The sequence below is a fragment of the Notolepis coatsorum genome (assembly GCF_963971535.1).
Source record: "Notolepis coatsorum genome assembly, chromosome: 9".
NCBI classification, from domain to species: domain Eukaryota; kingdom Metazoa; phylum Chordata; class Actinopteri; order Aulopiformes; family Paralepididae; genus Notolepis; species Notolepis coatsorum.
The window spans coordinates 142985982-143000984 of record NC_140173.1 but is presented as its reverse complement, the minus strand read 5'-3'; the positions used below and the strand labels follow the sequence as shown (position 1 = coordinate 143000984).

The 15003-nt window shown below is 43.5% G+C and overlaps 1 protein-coding gene across 1 annotated transcript in view; it reads right to left on the bottom strand.

Annotated features, from left to right (window-relative positions):
- Positions 1 to 15003, bottom strand: part of LOC311234787 (uncharacterized protein) — a gene marked incomplete at both ends in the record, with an annotated part of 71604 nt that overhangs the window by 55448 nt on the left and 1153 nt on the right. The window contains 4 exons of the mRNA XM_084322031.1: positions 632 to 928; positions 2137 to 2233; positions 8734 to 8857; positions 14607 to 14775. Coding sequence (XP_084178157.1) covers positions 632 to 928; positions 2137 to 2233; positions 8734 to 8857; positions 14607 to 14775 — 687 coding nt within the window. The remainder of the gene's footprint in view (positions 1 to 631; positions 929 to 2136; positions 2234 to 8733; positions 8858 to 14606; positions 14776 to 15003) is intronic.

Sequence of the window (15003 nt, the reverse complement as noted above, 5' to 3'; positions counted from 1 at the left end):
ATCTCTCTGTTATCTCTCCTCTGGTGTCTCTCTGTTATCTCTCCTCTGGTGTCTCTCTGTTATCTCTCCTCTGGTGTCTCTCTGTTATCTCTCCTCTGGTGTCTCTCTGTTATCTCTCCTCTGGTGTCTCTCTGTTATCTCTCCTCTGGTGTCTCTCTGTTATCTCTCCTCTGGTGTCTCTCTGTTATCTCTCCTCTGGTGTCTCTCTGTTATCTCTCCTCTGGTGTCTCTCTGTTATCTCTCCTCTGGTGTCTCTCTGTTATCTCTCCTCTGGTGTCTCTCTGTTATCTCTCCTCCATGCCTAAAGACAGTAATGGCTCAACTAAAGCATCAGACCGTAACAACAAATATCTCCTCAGATGGTGGTCCCCGGGACATGATTTTATGAAAGGGGGGTCTCTGGCCGATTACATATCAATGTGGGGGTCCTTGACATTAAAAGGTTTGAGAACCAGTGCCCTACACACTACCTAATAATAATAATAATAATAATAATAATAATAATAATAATAATAATAATAATAATAATAATAATAATAATAATAATAATAATAATAAGTAAGAATAATAAGTAAGAATAATAGTTACTTCACTTAGTTACTATTCTCTCCAACCCCCCCTCTGGACTTACAGAGGCCGAGCGATCGCCCGCGGCCCGCTTGACGATGGAGGTGTACCCCTGGCGGATGACGGGCCGGGGCTCGTCGATGGGCTCCACGCCGACCTCCTCGCAGTCCACCAGCAGCTTGACCCGGGCGCCCTTCACGCTGAGCGCCAGCTTGTGCCACTCGCCGTCGAACAGCTTCTCCACGCGCTGGAAGGTCCGCAGCATCTGGGTGCCGCTGGGGCTGGCGTAGAAGAAGTCCAGGGAACGCGTGTCGCCCTGGAAACGGAGGCCCACCTGGTCCCGTCCCTCTGGGTCACTGACCTGCGGTGGAGGGAACAGTACGCGAATCATCCTTCGAATCCCCAACAAATAGTACACTCTGGTGAAAGTAAAACTCCTCCCCGTCAGCATTGTCGTTACAATGTCAATTGTAATTTTTCTCTCTTTCCTCCCATTTAGTAGTTATGCCAATTCCCTTCCTGGTCATTGCGTGCATTGCCCTGCTGTCGGTCTGGGGAGGGAGTAGCTACCACATGCCTCCTCCTCCTCCTCCCCCTCCCCCAGCCGCTTCTTTTCACCTAAGGAGTGAGGAGTGATGGGCTTCACTGGGAGAGAGAAACGCATGCGGAGGTTCACGCTATTTCAGTAGAAGTCGTTGTTTGCAAATTACCAGGACTCATAGTCATACCCCACTGGCTTCCCGCCCGCGAACACTGCCAATTGTGTTCGTAGGGACGACAGACCAAGCCGGAGGTACCGCTGACGGCTGAAATCAATGGGGGTTTGAAACCATTCCTCTGGGGGAAATAACATGTAGCACCATTTAAACAGCATCTTTAAACTGCACAGATTACAACATATAACGTATGACGTATATCATGCCATTTAGGGTACCGTATGTATACTGCACCTGTGTATACTGTTTACTTTACTTACTCATAGTATGTATTCAGATTATAAGTGTTATTGACCATATTTATTGTAATGTAAAATATAACTGATAGGGCATATAGACCCTCATCTGCACCTTTGATGACACTGTTTATTTGATCATATTCTTATATTCAGAGTTAATTATATTGTTTACACTGCTAATTGTTGTCTGTACTATACATTTACCGCCTATATCAATGTCTTTCAACTATTACCATGCACGTACCTGTACCTCCCCTCCCCCCTTCCCCATGCTGCTATGATGCCTGAATTTCCCCAATGGGATCAATAAAGGAATATCTTATCTTATCTCATCTCACCTGTTTCACAACATAGTTAACTTCTCAGAGATATGTCTGAAACCCCATTGATTTTGTTTCTTACCCATTGTCAACAAATACGAATCATTTGTACTTCCAATATCTCCAAAAGAAAAATAATACACATTGAAGTGCTATCACGACGGTCTGAAACAGCCCCTCGGTTTGTGATCATTCAGATAGATAACTGTATACTGTACTGTAAGTACAGTACAGTTTCCCCTTTAAGTACAGTACTTTAGTATAAGTACTTAGTTACTTTCCAGCCCTGCTGACCTGCCACAGGTTCCAGGACTTCTTGGCCGCATCCTTGGTTATCTTGAAGGTGGCGATGACGGAGTAGTCGGAGGGCAGGCCGTCAGGGTAGACATCGCTGTGGAGCGACAACCACTGAGCGTTAGAACACACTGGATACCTAGCATTAGAACACACTGGATACCTAGCATTAGAACACACTGGGTACCTAGCATTAGAACACACTGGATACCTAGCATTAGAACACACTGGATACCTAGCATTAGAACACACTGGATACCTAGCATTAGAACACACTGGATACCTTGTATTAGAACACACTGGATACCTAGTGTTAGAACACACTGGATACCTTGTATTAGAACACACTGGATACCTAGCATTAGAACACACTGGATACCTAGCATTAGAACACACTGGATACCTAGCATTAGAACACACTGGATACCTAGCATTAGAACACACTGGATACCTAGCATTAGAACACACTGGATACCTAGCATTAGAACACACTGGATACCTAGCATTAGAACACACTGGATACCTAGCATTAGAACACACTGGATACCTAGCATTAGAACACACTGGATACCTAGCATTAGAACACACTGGATACCTAGCATTAGAACACACTGGATACCTAGCATTAGAACACACTGGATACCTATAGCATTAGAACACACTGGATACCTCACATTAGAACACACTGGATACCTATAGCATTAGAACACACTGGATACCTCACGTTAGAACACACTGGATACCTAGTGTTAGAACACACTGGATACCTAGCATTAGAACACACTGGATACCTAGCGTTAGAACACACTGGATACCTAGCATTAGAACACACTGGATACCTAGCATTAGAACACACTAATACCTAGCATTAGAACACACTGGATACCTAGCATTAGAACACACTGGATACCTCACGTTAGAACACACTGGATACCTAGCATTAGAACACACTGGATACCTAGCATTAGAACACACTGGATACCTAGCATTAGAATACACTGGATACCTAGCATTAGAACACACTGGATACCTAACGTTAGAACACACTGGATACCTAGCATTAGAACACACAGGATACCTAGCATTAGAACACACTGGATACCTAGCATTAGAACACACTGGATACCTAGCATTAGAACACACTGGATACCTAGCATTAGAACACACTGGATACCTAGTGTTAGAACACACTGGATACCTAGCATTAGAACACACTGGATACCTAGCATTAGAACACACTGGATACCTAGTGTTAGAACACACTGGATATCTAGCATTAGAACACACTGGATACCTAGCATTAGAACACACTGGATACCTAGCATTAGAACACACTGGATACCTAGCATTAGAACACACTGGATACCTAGCATTAGAACACACTGGATACCTAGCATTAGAACACACTGGATACATAGTGTTAGAACACACTGGATTCTGTAATGGGAAATATTAAAGGACAAAACGATGGGCCGTTTTATAAATCATTCTGAGTCATTATTAATAATAGAAAAGTTTATTTCAAAGGACAGTTTACAGACAGATACATCATGTTCACACAGTAGCATCTGGCCATAAAGTGACCAAGAGGTTTGGGCAGAACATAGTTTAATACACACTTGCAAGACGTAACATTATACATCAGATATGATGATGAAAGTAAATAAAAATGGTTCCCAGCTACGGGAAGTAATAATAACCTTGCTTTGGCTGGCTGGGGAGATTACCTTGGAGTATCTTAAAGAGACACACACACATTACATAGCTGGTCACAGTGAACCAGTCAAGCTGTAAAATGATAAAATGATATCGCAACACAGATCTATAATGACATGATAATATATTCCACGACAATACCTAGTGTTAGAACACACTGGATACCTAGTGTTAGAACACACTGGATACCTAGCATTAGAACACACTGGATACCTTGTATTAGAACACACAGGATAGCATTAGAACACACTGGATACCTACAGTAGCATTAGAATTGATTGATTGATTGAACATTTTATTAACAGATTGCAGAATGGGTACAATACATTACAGCTCAATACACACAATTGTTAAGGGGATGCAGACCAGAGAAAGACTTTCGTCTTGTTTACACCAGGGTCCCCCATTTTCAATTCATCATAACACATACATGACATACAGGTAGACAGTTTCGAATTGCAGTCTCCCGTAGGTGCTCTTTGAAAGTGGTTTTGAAAGTGGGTAGTGATTCGCATTCCTTTACAGCTGTGGGTAGGGTGTTCCACATTGATGTGGCATAATTGCAAAATTCACTGACCTTGTTTGGGAAGTATTTTGACATGTACATGGGTACCTGGGTGGTGTAGTGTATCTTGTAGACCAGGCCCATTGCAAGTTGCTGTACTCTGTCGTCTACTCTAAGCCATCTTCGGTTGTCAAAGTGGGCAGGGGTGAGGTGGGTTAAAGGAGTCAGGTCAAGCAGTAGTCTGACCAGTTTGTTTTGTGATGTTTGTAATTTTGTTTTTAGCGCCTTTGAGGTGCTTTGGTACCATGAGGTGCAAGCATAGTCGTAGTACCCTTAAATGAGTGCTCCTGTTAGAGTCTTCAGGGTATTCTTGTTTACCAGAGAGGAGATCCGGTACAAGAATCTAGTTCTTTGGTTGACTTTTTTTATTACATTGGATGCCATTTTGTCACAGGAAAGATTTGCCTCTAGGATGGAACCCAGGTATGCAACACACTGGATACCTAGCGTTAGAACATCAAAGCGGGCATGGCCACTCACATTTCACTGTATGCCCTGGTATGTACTGTATCTGACAATAAACCTCTTGAATCTTGAATCTTGAATACTGGATACCTAGCATTAGAACACACTGGATAGTGTTAAAACACACTGGATACCTAGCGTTGAAAAACGCTGGACAACAATCAAATTACTTCATATTTTATTCACAAGACAGTAGAAAGCAGTGGGCTGCTGGCGTCAATAAGTGCCAAATAGATACATTTCTATGTTCTTTACGTACGTCGTTAAAAAGGAGGCCAACCCTCTCTTGTGGATACTGAATAACCTCCTGGTGGATATCGGATATTCTAGTCACTTTTTCTTTTTTGTCCACTTTGTCCTCATTCACACTAATAATCATAGCATTTAAAAAGGCTTTCGTTATGAAATATCTGGATTTAGTCATTTAAATATGCCAATGAAAAACAGGCACAGTTGCTCAATATTAATGCGTCACATGCACCGCCATGTGGTAATGCGGGACAATGGCCTCTATATCCCTCTTTGTGTTTCCCCTGGGACTTTCTCTAGCCGCCATTCCTTTTTTATTATCGTGATTCCCGTCCCCTAATCCTTCTGTGTGTTACCGTGATCTGATTTACTAGTGCACAGTAATGGGTATTACCCACCGAGTACACGGCCTCACCGCCGGGGGGGGGGGGGGGGGGGGTTGATTAAGAGCGGGACTTTCGCCCGCCATGGCACCGACTCAAAGGGAGCGGGCTAAACAAAACTTGATTGATTCATGCTGGACGTCTTGTGCAGCAAAAGAGAGACACGAAGCGTGAATCAAAGGAACCGAGTCATTACTTTGCGTCAGTGAAATGGTTAGTCGGACAGAAGGAGCGCCCTGTCATCTTCTAACTCGTTTGCGATGATTGCACGATGATTACTTGCGTACGATATACATGCAACCGCATGTCAGTAGGTTATAATCCCGGAGCGAGTGTGCAATCTTGTCATTATGGCGACTGAGAGAGAACCCCCCGCTTTCCCCAAACAAACTTCTGGTCCTCCCCCCGCCGCAGCCTGATTGAGCGTCAAGTGATTCAATGCTGCGCCGGAGGTATTCCGTGTGAAGCGAGAGGACATCAAGCGCGCCGTTTTGGAAGTGATCATGATACCGAGGTCACTGGGAGGTGCTGGAAAGCGGCGCTGGCAAAGAGGAAGGAAATCCTTAGCTCCACCATGTTTCACAACAAAACACTGTGCTACGGGCGCCTGGAAACACTTATCAACACCAGTTGAATGAAGCTGACGTGAATAAAAAGAGGTAGGCGAGGTCTATCGTGAGTTATGATCAGACAAGTATCTTGCCCCCCCCCCCACTATGCCCATTCATAATGTGCCCTCGTAGAATAGGTTCATAAGGGAGAGTATATATATTTTTAAGAAGCTAATCTGATTGGTAAGAAATCGGTAATCCTTTTGTTCCAATAAAAAAAGCACTTGCAGTTTTTTTTTTTTTTTTTTTTAACATTTGGAGGCAGAAAACACGCTTAGCTAACCTGGCGCGGCGGCTGGCTTCGCGAGACCACCACGCGAGAATCCATCTTGTCAGGCTTGGAGTTATGCGCTTGTGCCAGAACCACAGTGGTTCAGACAAATCAGCGTCCTTTGACGAGCTACTGGCGGCTACGACGTGGCAAAGACGCACTGCCAAGTTTTTGTTAGAGTTTTTTCTTCTTCTTTTTTTTCGGTGCTGCTGGCCCAGGTTTCAAAGGACAACTTCCCAGATGGTTCTGTAACCAGAACAGAACACCACATCTGGCGGGTCAGGTTAATGCTAAAGCATGATGCTAACAAAATCCTATACAAAGACGTGCAGGGCGCGAGGAGGGCCACGGGATACCAAAATAAAACAAACAACAAAGCTTCCTTTGTGATGTAATGCAATAAAAATCTGAAGTAAGTATGACGAGCGACTCGACGGCTTCGGCGCTGGTTCATCTTCACAGAGAGAACTCCGTCAAAGCGGTCGGACACGCGAGGCCCTTCCATCACAGGGCTCCTCCTCCTCAGTCTGTGTAACGTCAACTGTTGATTTACTTGTTGTGCTGCTCACTTCAGTGAGAAAGACTGTTTCACATTACACAAAGAGAACGCCCTTCTTTGCTAACGAAAAGCTCACATGCATTTTTTTGACGATCCGACAATGATGAAAGGACTTCCAGGTTTGTGACCCTCAGACGGGGGCGTCTAGAAAGGAAATGTGCAGGACCCTGTGTGGAAATATGACTATGATGTCATTGTCGTACCGAATCTGTCCTCACTTAATTCCCACGATGACTCGATGGAGTAACCTGAAACGTCAAAAACAAGACGCGCCTGAACTGCGTGGTGGTGAAGGTGTCTGGTGATGAAGGGACAGCTGTCCCGCAGACCCCATGTCTGCGGGGGTCATCTTGGACCAGCATGTCCTTTTGCTAGGCCTGGTCTGTGTTGGGCTGCTTCTATAGACACCCCCCCCCCTTCACTCTAAGTTTGAGACCCTCCCCCTCAGGCTGCAGCTGTAAGAGCGTCCGGGGGAACAGACGTTTTATTTTATTTATTTTTTTACTCCTCATTGAACTTGGACCAGGGCAATACAACCTGCTTAATTCAATTGTAAATGTATCACCTGCACTTCATGATGACTTCAAAGAGTTTGTTGTGTTTTGTGTACTGTATATAGTGGATGTCTATGGTGTTTTTGTGTATCGTGTTATTTTTTTTCACTGAGCTCCTGATTGCCGGCCAAGATTCCCATCTGGGATAACAACTGAACGGAATCTCTGTGTTTATTTTAGGGGCTCCGAAGAAGGGGCACCTCTATTCCTAGTATTCCTGGGATGTGTTCTCGCCCAATACAACATGGCGCAGAGCCACGGCTCATTGGCCCCAGCTGTCGTTTTAACGATAAGGACCTGCGAGTTGGTTAGAATCACCTGCTAGTTGATTAGAATCACCTGTTGTCGTTTGCATCCAAGATGTCTGCGATCAAACACTCTGTAGTAGGACGGCACGGCGGCGCGGCGGTTAGCACTGTTGCCTCACAGCGAGAAGGTCCTGGGTTCAAAAAGCCCCAGCACGGGGGGCCTCTCTGTGTGGACTTTGCATGTTCTCGCCGTGTTTGCGTCTGGGTTTCCTCCCAGACCGCAAAGACATGCATGCCAGGTTTCCTGCCTCTTGACCAAGGCTTTACAACAGGAGTCGGCCCCTGGGGGCGGAGAGCTACGTGCGGCTACCCCCGCTGTTCCTGAATAGTTAGGATGGGTCAAATGCAGAGGACGGATTCCCCCCCCAAGGGGATAGATAAAAGTTAAACTTAAAGGAAAACTCCAACATTTTGGGAAATTAGCTTATTTGCCATCTACCCTGGAGAAGATGCATACCTTTTTCTTCTCTGTGCATGCAGTAGGAGTAGGAAGACGTTGGGAACTAGGCTAACGGAGCGGAACCTACTTCCAGTGACTGACGCTAAGCTAGGCTAACGGTGCGCGTCTTCCTACTCCCACTGCATGCACAGAGAAGAAAAAGGTATGTATCTCTTAACACTCCAACATTTTGGGAACCCTGGAGTTAGACAAGAAGATGCATACCTTTTTCTTCTCTGTGCATGCAGTAGGAGTAGGAAGATGTTGGGAACTAGGCTAATGGAGGAACCTACTTCCAGTGACTGGCGCTAAGCTAGGCTAACGGTGCACGTCTTCCTACTCCTACTGCACGCACAGAGAAGAAAAAGGGTATGTATCTTCTTGTCTAACTCCAGGGTAGATGGCAAATAAGCTAATTTCCCAAAATGTTGGAGTGTTCCTCTTAACTTGTATGTTTGCGTAAGGGTGGTTCAGTACCTCATGGTCTTGCGTAGGTGGATGGAGGGGTTGACCCGGTAGGCCACAGCATCAGGCGCTGACCCGTCTACTCTCTTCACGCCACTGGACTCGGACACACGGAACTCCTCCAGAAGATCGAAACCTTGATTGATTGATTGATTGATTGATTGAACATGTTATTAACAGATTGCAGAATGGGTACAATACAGTACGGCCTTGCACCAAGATACACCGAGCTTAGAGTGTTGACAAAGAGAGAATCGCTCTGCAAACATCTGTGTATATATGTGACTCCATAAGAACTGTAACCTTAATGAAATTGAAGAATCTTGTGAAAATACATAATTCACTGTTACTGTAGCTACTGTACCCACCAACCACGTATTCTGGAGGTATTTAGGCTGATGATAGGTGGTTTTATAATAAAATATGCCCAGAAAAACAGGTGTTTTCAATAATTATGTGCCATTTTGTGTCCCATATTTAAAATGGTTTATCAGGGACACAGAATGGCTGTCACAAAATGGATACAGAGGAGGCGTGACATCACATACAAAGGATACCTGTTACTGTAATAATAAAGGCGAACCCCGCTGGAATTAAACATAATATATAAAAATGTCCACGTTCAATCAACATTTGTGAATAATGAGCTAAAACATTATAGTGAACAACTCTCTCCCTAAATCCCAAAACGTAGAGTGCTAAAACTCAAACTTGTGATGTCGTCAGGTATAAAGTCTGGAGCTGCTCCGTTAACAATGAAATTGAATTTGTCGACCCATAAAATTGTTTGAGCTTTTCATACCCAAATAAGTATTCGCTTTTACTCTAGACTGAAAATACACCTGCATACTAACCTTACCCTTTTTTATTTTTTTTTTACACTAACAAGTATTTTCCAATTCACTGTCTTATGGAGCAGCTCCAAAACTTTATAGCCTAGCTAAATGACATCACACGTTTGAGTTTTAGCACGCTAAGTTTTGGGATTTAGTTGTGGAGGGTTGTTCATGTTCACTGTAATGTGTTTGGACTGTCTTAAGAAGACCATACGGATGACATGTATGAATTCTTAACTTGGGTGGTGTTCCCTTTCCGCCCCTTGGCTGACTCTATGGAAAGGCGGCTGTAACAAAGATTGAATACTCATCCCCCAAATTTTTTTTGTATCTACTTTTTCTCCCCCATTTTTTCCATTTTTCTCCCATCCCAATTTCGTATTATCCAATTCTTCCCTCCCCTGTCTTGAACGTTGCTAGACCATGCCTCCCACTGGCCGGCTGCAATGTGGACGAAGCCTTGCATCACGTGTCCCCTCCCAGCCCTCCAGTACACGAGGAGGCAGCCGTCACATCTTTTCACCTGCACAGCGCGATCTCTCAGTGGCGAGGAGTAACGCGTGGGAGGCTCACGCTGCCCCCGATACTTCCTGATTCTGCTGTACAGGCACACCAACCGACCTGTGGGAGTCGCTGTCCACAACGTCCAATCCCCACCCACCGGCTTTCCCACCCCCTAATACTGCCAATTGTATTAGTATGAACGACCAGCCAAGCCGGAAGCAACGCCGAGAGCTAGGCTCGAACCCAGCATCTCCTGCGTTAGTGGCGAGCGCCTTGCCCACTGCGCCACTTAGCCGCCCTCCCCAATAATTTTTTTAAAGAAAACTGGACGAGGACAGCAATTGGCTAAACGTACTGGTCGCAACCAAATTTGAGAGAGAAACAAATTGTTAGTCAACTTTCAGGGTTGGTGTCTGTCTGCATATACCCTTTACCGCACGACCACATCACATATCATCAACATTTAATAATAATATCGTAGATACTTTTAATATCTTTTAAACTTTTAAATATTCACATTATTTACACAAGTACTCAATCTCTTCACGTTAACAGTTTAATCGTTTGTCTTGTACTAAAAACCGCGACCGGAGCATGCTTATTATACCTTTAATGATTGAAACAATGAAATGATTTATTATCAGTAACTCAGAACATTAGCAGTTGTAAACCTTTGTGTGAGATCTGCATGGCACCTGGGCCTTTTCTGTGGGGCTCCAAATGGGGGCTTGTGACATGATGTCAGTAACAGCAGGAAATATCTCAGTGGATATGTATGTGTGGGCCTCCGGATGTGTGATATTATAGGCGAATGCTGCCATCTGCTGGCCATTGTGGAGGAGTGGTATTAGTGGTAATGTACAGTAAAACTGCAGGCCAGAAGAAGCACCCAAAATCTTACAATTTTTTTTTTTTATTATATTAGAAATATATTGTTCTTTTCTGTTTCAGTTTAAATTCAGTTCAAATGTTCAGTTTCAGTTAAATTCAGTTATTCCTTTTAATAGAATGGATAATTAAAATCAAAGGGTATATTGCACATAAATAGGCACTTCAGAAGATAATCCTTCAGAAAGTTGATCGGCTCAGCTGACCGACAATGAATCAAAATGACACCATTCACCATCGTAGCCTATAATAACAGCATTACATTGGCCTGTCAACCGGTTTTAATAAACAAACGGAAACAGTAGCATGTGCATCTTTTAGATTAATTAGGCTATGAAAATTAGGCTGCCGAATGTGGAGACTGGCATCGACTATTCGAACATTTGAATATTCGATCCCATCCCTACTAGCAACCACTGCTGCCACTGTCAACACCACCATTCCTCCCAGGTGTCAGGCTCCTCACTTACATTTGGGGAGCTAATCTAAATTACCATATTTCTGAAGTATAAACAAACTACTGCTGTACAGATTTCAATAAAACAGACAATTCTGAGTCAAAGGTACATGTTTTGGCATTTGATGTGTCTTTACACATTTATTTAAAGCAGATCCGGTCATTTTTGTTGTACAGTAGGTTTGAGCCAGAGCCATTTATTACCAGAGTTTGGACATTGAGGTTTCAAAAGTGGCTTACAACTCACTCCGTACTCCAACCTGGCCAAACTCTGGTAATAAATGGCTCTGGGTTTGTGTGTGTGCTCTGTAGTTTTGCCTCGCATGGAATGTTTGGAGAGTGGTTACCATGGCTACGTGCTGCCTTGTTGCTGGGAAGAAAGATTTTCTTAAACATTCTGTGAAAAGTCGACAGTTGGTCAAACTTCACGTCGTCAAGTGAGAAATAGTTTATTTACTGATAATGTGAAAATGGTAACAGTATAGCACACACACAAAAAAATCCAGTACCTTTGACACAGAAAAATATATTACACCGAATAATATTGCTGTATAGTTTGTTTATACTTCAGAAGTGTGATATTTAGACTTGGTCCTCAAAATGAATGGAAGTGAATGAGGAGCCTGACACCTGGGAGGAATGGTGGTGCTGACAGCAGACGCCAGGGACAGCGGCGGTCGCTATAGCTTACTAGTAGATGACTTTAGATAGAGATAGAGAAGTTCTACTAAAGTGAAATATCCCTTTAAATGTGTTTAAGATATCAAAAGTAAGTAGGCTATTGTTCAAAATCGTGTCTTGACATTTCGGTACGAGCAAGCGTTCCATCTTTGATGCGTTAACCTCTTTAGGTTCACATGAAAAGGTTGGTAAGGCATCCTCTTAGTTGGCCGGTCACATCATTTTGAGTTGATTGCATTAAAAGTAAAATAAATAAACCCAGTAAGAGTAAAAAGAAGGATATTTACTTTGGAAATGCCGTGGAGTGCAAGTGTAAGTACTCAAGTAAAGTACAAATACTTCCACACAAAAAAAAAGTACAGTACATGAGTAAAAGTACTTAAGTTACTTTCCACCGTTTTATCCTGGCGAATCATATCCACGTTAACCCCTCAATGGCCTCATCTCATTTACCCCCAAAGTAACACAACATAACGCCGTGGGCAAACACAGTAATGCCTCCTAAATACCGTCAGCTGCCTTTCCATGCAGCAGGCAAATATAATTACCATCCATGAACTGTACATAAAAACGTGGGTCGTGAGACTTACTTGGTAACTCTTGGCATCGGATCAATCCACAGATCGCGAGGAGCACAGCGAGCACCGGCGTGTCTTTTGGGGCTAGCATTTTCATATTGGATTTAGTCAGGGATTATAAGTGCCTGTAAAAAACATTTCAATAAATCAGACTGATTTTTACATTACACAGGCCATCCTGCAAGTATGTAGTTACAGAAGGTCAGTCCGTCTAGAATGCGTTCTAATAATGACACAATTGCAAACACTGAACTGGTAAAAGCACCTGGAAAGATCGATCCATAGCAGTTGTTTAAATAAATAGTACAGTAATATGATTCTGTGAAAAATTTACATTTAAAACCCATTTTTTTTATCTTACAAAACATAAATCAAGCTACAGCGTATAAGCTATTGGAAGAAGTGGCTGGTTATGAGTGCTTCAGCTCTACAGACATGACCAGGTAAAGATCAAAGTAGCATGTGTTAATAACCAGAAGATGTCCTTTTCAGCAAATAGCACATCAGAACTCATATTTATTCACTAAATAATTCGCCCCCCAAAACATGATCATCACATGTACAAACTAAAAGTAAAACTATAGTCAAATCTTAATCCTACGATTCATCCATTCACCCATCAAACTATTATAGCTACAGAAGCTACTCCCACGAATCACCCTTTTTGCTATTGTATAGGAAACCCTATAATTCATACCTCATTTTCAAGTGTAATTTCAAATCGAATAATAAAATCACAGAACGTTAGCATTATTACTCACATATTCCTGAAAGAGGAGACTGCAGACGGGTCCTTTACCGTTTCCGCAGTGAGGGGTAAAATCCAGGGTCTACAGAGCCATTCCTAGGCCACAGCGCTTTGAGTTGAACAGGAGGACCATTCAAACCACAGAGCGTTCTCGGGATCTCAGGACAACTCAGGTCCCTGAGCTCCAGGCCACCTTTAGCCCCCAGAGGATCTCTCCGTCTCCCATAGGCCCGTTATGGGTCGGTCAACACCGTCTCACTCTATATGGTGGCAATTTGTCAAGAGCGGATAAGAGACAGGCAGGATACAGTAGCAGTGTCTTCATTCATCAACATGATATGTCCTCTTATTGTGAGGATAAATAAATGTAAAAAAAAAAAAAAAAAATTAATAAAAATAGATTTTGAGAAATGGTCGTTATTTTTTTTAAGTTTTCTTATTTTTTTTTGCATTTATCGCTTTTTACTACTGGGCAGTCCAGTAGAGAGAGAGAGAGGAAGAACGGGAGACAGAGTGGGGGTAAGACATTCGGCAAATGACGCCGAGTCGGGGAATCGAACCCGGGTCAACCGTGCCGGGTCGACCGTGCCGCGACGCAGCGCGTTACATGGTTCGCCACTTGGGCGCCCCAGAAATGGTAGTTTTTTAAGGTTATTTAAAGGGGCACCAAAAACTCACACACGTCCAAAATCCGTAATCATTTCACGTCGCTGGACATACTATATTGTATTTGTATGCAACTCCTATCTAGTGATTGTCATAGGGCTCCAAGGGAAACAATGCTGATTTATTTTGCCCATAATCTCTCACGCATTCCAAAAACCCTGTACATTTATTTAGTTTGACAGTTATTGACAGTAAATGAGTTTGAATTTGACCACCATGTGATGTCATTGGGTACATTGAATCCATTTGTTCATCTAGTAAATACAATATAGTGTGTCCAGAGAGAGACGTGAAATGATTAAATGCTCCTGCCTTTGGAGCCACATGTATACCCTTGCTGGCCTGGGATCAAATCCTGCCAGAGCCTTCTCTCCTGTGTCTCTAGAACCACTTGTACCCTTGCTGGCCTGGGATCAAATCCTGCCAGAGCCTTCTCTCCTGTGTCTCTAGAACCACTTGTACCCTTGCTGGCCTGGGATCAAATCCTGCCAGAGCCTTCTCTCCTGTGTCTCTAGAACCACTTGTACCCTTGCTGGCCTGGGGATCAAATCCTGCCAGAGCCTTCTCTCCTGTGTCTCTAGAACCACTTGTACCCTTGCTGGCCTGGGGATCAAATCCTGACAGAGCCTTCTCTCCTGTGTCTCTAGAACCACTTGTACCCTTGCTGGCCTGGGGATCAAATCCTGACAGAACATGCTAAGGGGAGTGGACTCCATTAAGTTAAACAAACATTAGTTATGCTTTTATAGCAACTTAATTTAAAGACTGTACTTCCTTAAAAAGAGAGCAGCTATACTGCTTTACTGTCCGTCTCCGAGGACAGTCATTCACTATCCTCCATCTCTGACTGAGAGACAGGTGCAGTATGTCACAGCTAGGCACAAGGTGCTCTGCAAACATTCCGCCCCAAAGTTGACCGGACCT